Source organism: Ursus arctos, unplaced genomic scaffold, assembly GCF_023065955.2.
Source record: "Ursus arctos isolate Adak ecotype North America unplaced genomic scaffold, UrsArc2.0 scaffold_17, whole genome shotgun sequence".
NCBI lineage: Eukaryota > Metazoa > Chordata > Mammalia > Carnivora > Ursidae > Ursus > Ursus arctos.
Window position 1 is genome coordinate 15,165,986 of NW_026622841.1, and position 2,843 is coordinate 15,168,828.

At 43.4% G+C, this 2,843-nt stretch overlaps 1 protein-coding gene across 1 annotated transcript; it reads left to right on the forward strand.

The window, feature by feature from the left end:
• Positions 1–957: 957 nt before the first annotated feature.
• MC4R (melanocortin 4 receptor) lies at positions 958–1,956 on the forward strand. Its single transcript, XM_044383202.1, has one exon. It carries the CDS (start codon positions 958–960, stop codon positions 1,954–1,956), a length of 999 nt encoding a protein of 332 aa, XP_044239137.1.
• The last annotated feature ends 887 nt before the right edge of the window (positions 1,957–2,843 follow it).

Sequence of the window (2,843 nt, forward strand, 5' to 3'; positions counted from 1 at the left end):
ATCAGTTCTCCCACTGAGAGCACAGTGTACCTATAGTATCAAATATTCTCCCTGTGTTTCAGGTATTTTAAATTGAAGCATTATTTCCTGGATTCTTAATTCAAAGCAATTGAGAGTAAACAAATTCAATATCCTGACCAAAAAGGCAGTGTACCTATTTCAGGAACATAGACGCGCGCACGTGCGCACACACACACACACATACACATACACACACATACACGTCTCTTTCTCTGAAGCAAGAATAAACCTGGGGTGCCTGGCTTATTGTGATATCAAAGAATGGCCTCTAGGGACCAAGTTGTTTCCCTTGAAAACTTGACAAGGAAAATTCAGTCTCTCCCATCCTGCTAGCTTCCCAGTTCCACGGGCTTCTGCATCTGATTCGGTGTTGCCCTGCAATTTGTATCTCTGGAATATCACCCGTGTCTCACAGACTTCCAGCGCTTTTGGATTGGTCAGGAGGAAGCAGAGGAGGAGCCACTCTGAACATTTTTTTCTCTTCACACACCATAAAATCAGCAGCAGCTACTCACACTCAAAGCAATGCTTCAGGTTGGGAGCGAATACCTCTGCGAGGCAGCTGACGTGAGCACGTGCACACAGATTCAGCTCCCAGTGGCACAGCAGCTACTAGGAGAATTATTTTGAAAAGACCTGACTGAATGTCTAAGACTAAAGTTAAGGCAGGAGTGAGGACAAAAAAGCAAAGAGCAGACTGAACTGAGAATGAGCATTTCAGAAGCCTAAGCTTTTAAAGTGAAGGTGATCACAGCTGTACCTGGAAGACAGGAAAAGCTCCCTTTCCAGCCTTCGGAGCATGTGACATTTACTTACAACAGGCATGCCAGTTTTAGCCTCAGAACTTTCAGACAAAGACGCGGAGAAAATCACTGAGGCTACCTGACCCAAGAGATCGAATCAGTGCCAAGGGGATCTGCGTCCACTTGGTGCAGGATGAACTCCACGCTCCACCATGGGATGCACACTTCCCTCCACTTCTGGAACCGCAGCACCTACGGACAGCACGCCAATGCCAGTGAGTCCCTTGGAAAAGGCTACTCTGATGGAGGGTGCTATGAGCAACTTTTTGTCTCCCCTGAGGTGTTTGTGACTCTGGGTGTCATAAGCTTGTTGGAGAATATTCTGGTGATTGTGGCAATAGCCAAGAACAAGAATCTGCATTCACCCATGTACTTTTTCATCTGTAGCCTGGCTGTGGCTGATATGTTGGTGAGCGTTTCGAACGGCTCAGAAACCATTGTCATCACCCTGTTAAATAGTACTGATACGGACGCGCAGAGTTTCACAGTTAATATTGATAATGTCATTGACTCGGTGATCTGTAGCTCCTTGCTTGCATCGATTTGCAGCCTGCTTTCAATTGCAGTGGACAGGTACTTTACTATCTTTTATGCTCTCCAGTACCATAACATCATGACGGTTAGGCGGGTTGGGATCATCATAAGTTGTATCTGGGCAGCTTGCACAGTTTCGGGCATTCTGTTCATCATTTACTCGGACAGTAGTGCTGTGATCATCTGCCTCATCACCATGTTCTTCACCATGCTGGCTCTCATGGCTTCTCTCTATGTCCACATGTTCCTCATGGCCAGACTGCACATTAAGAGAATCGCGGTCCTCCCAGGCACTGGCACCATCCGCCAAGGTGCCAACATGAAGGGTGCGATTACCTTGACCATACTGATCGGGGTCTTTGTTGTCTGCTGGGCCCCATTCTTCCTCCACTTAATATTCTACATCTCTTGTCCCCAGAATCCATACTGTGTGTGTTTCATGTCTCACTTCAACTTGTATCTCATCCTGATCATGTGTAATTCCATCATCGACCCTCTAATTTATGCACTCCGGAGCCAAGAACTGAGGAAGACCTTCAAAGAGATCATCTGTTGCTATCCCCTAGGCGGCCTTTGTGATTTGTCTAGCAGATATTAAACGGGGACCAAGGAGGTACTAAAAACATGCATGAGAGACTTCTTCATTCTCACACAACCTGAACAGTGTGTTTCGACAATAGCTGCTGCTTCTGTGTAAGGCATGAGTTGAGAATATCTATTGCATAAATTTAAGTTTTGATATGAAAAAAATGCCCAGTCTCTGTACATTTCTAATGTCATGCTACTTTTTGGCTGTACAGTGTTAATGCATTTAGAGGTTGTAGGCACTATGAATTTAGAGACGAGAAAAAAGCTCTTACTAAAAGCTTAACAATGTTTCTTGTTATTCACAAGGATTTGATACTTTGCTTGTTTTAGGAACATAGAAATCACAGAATCATTAAATATATGCTAATAAGTGGCTTCTTCTATTACACTATTTAACACTGAAATGTAGAGATTTGATTGCAGCATTCGGGGAGAAATACTGATGAATAGATACTTGGTCATTAAAACAATCAACTGAAATTTTAAGTAATAAGATGTGTTCATTCTCCCTGTGTAGACATAGAAATGAAGCTCCTGTTGAGAGAAAAACAGCTTAAAAAAAAAAAAAAAACAACAACTCCAAGATTCTGAGACATAAAACTATGTCTGTCTCTCAAAGACAAAGAGATTAATTTGCCCAAGCAAACAGTCTGATGTCCCACAAAGACAATTCAGTTTGGGGTAGAGGGAGACAGCAGTTATAGGGATTAAAGCTGAACTTCCTGATACCAAACTATTTCCAACCATCATTAATAAAATCAGAGAATAAGGTCTTTCCATCCCTTTAACCAGGGACCCAGTGTCTGCTGAAATGTCCAGAAATGGGGGTGGGGGTGCCCTGAGAGAAGGCTTCTGATCTCTAAAGAACTACACACTCAGCAGGGTTCTTTCACTCTT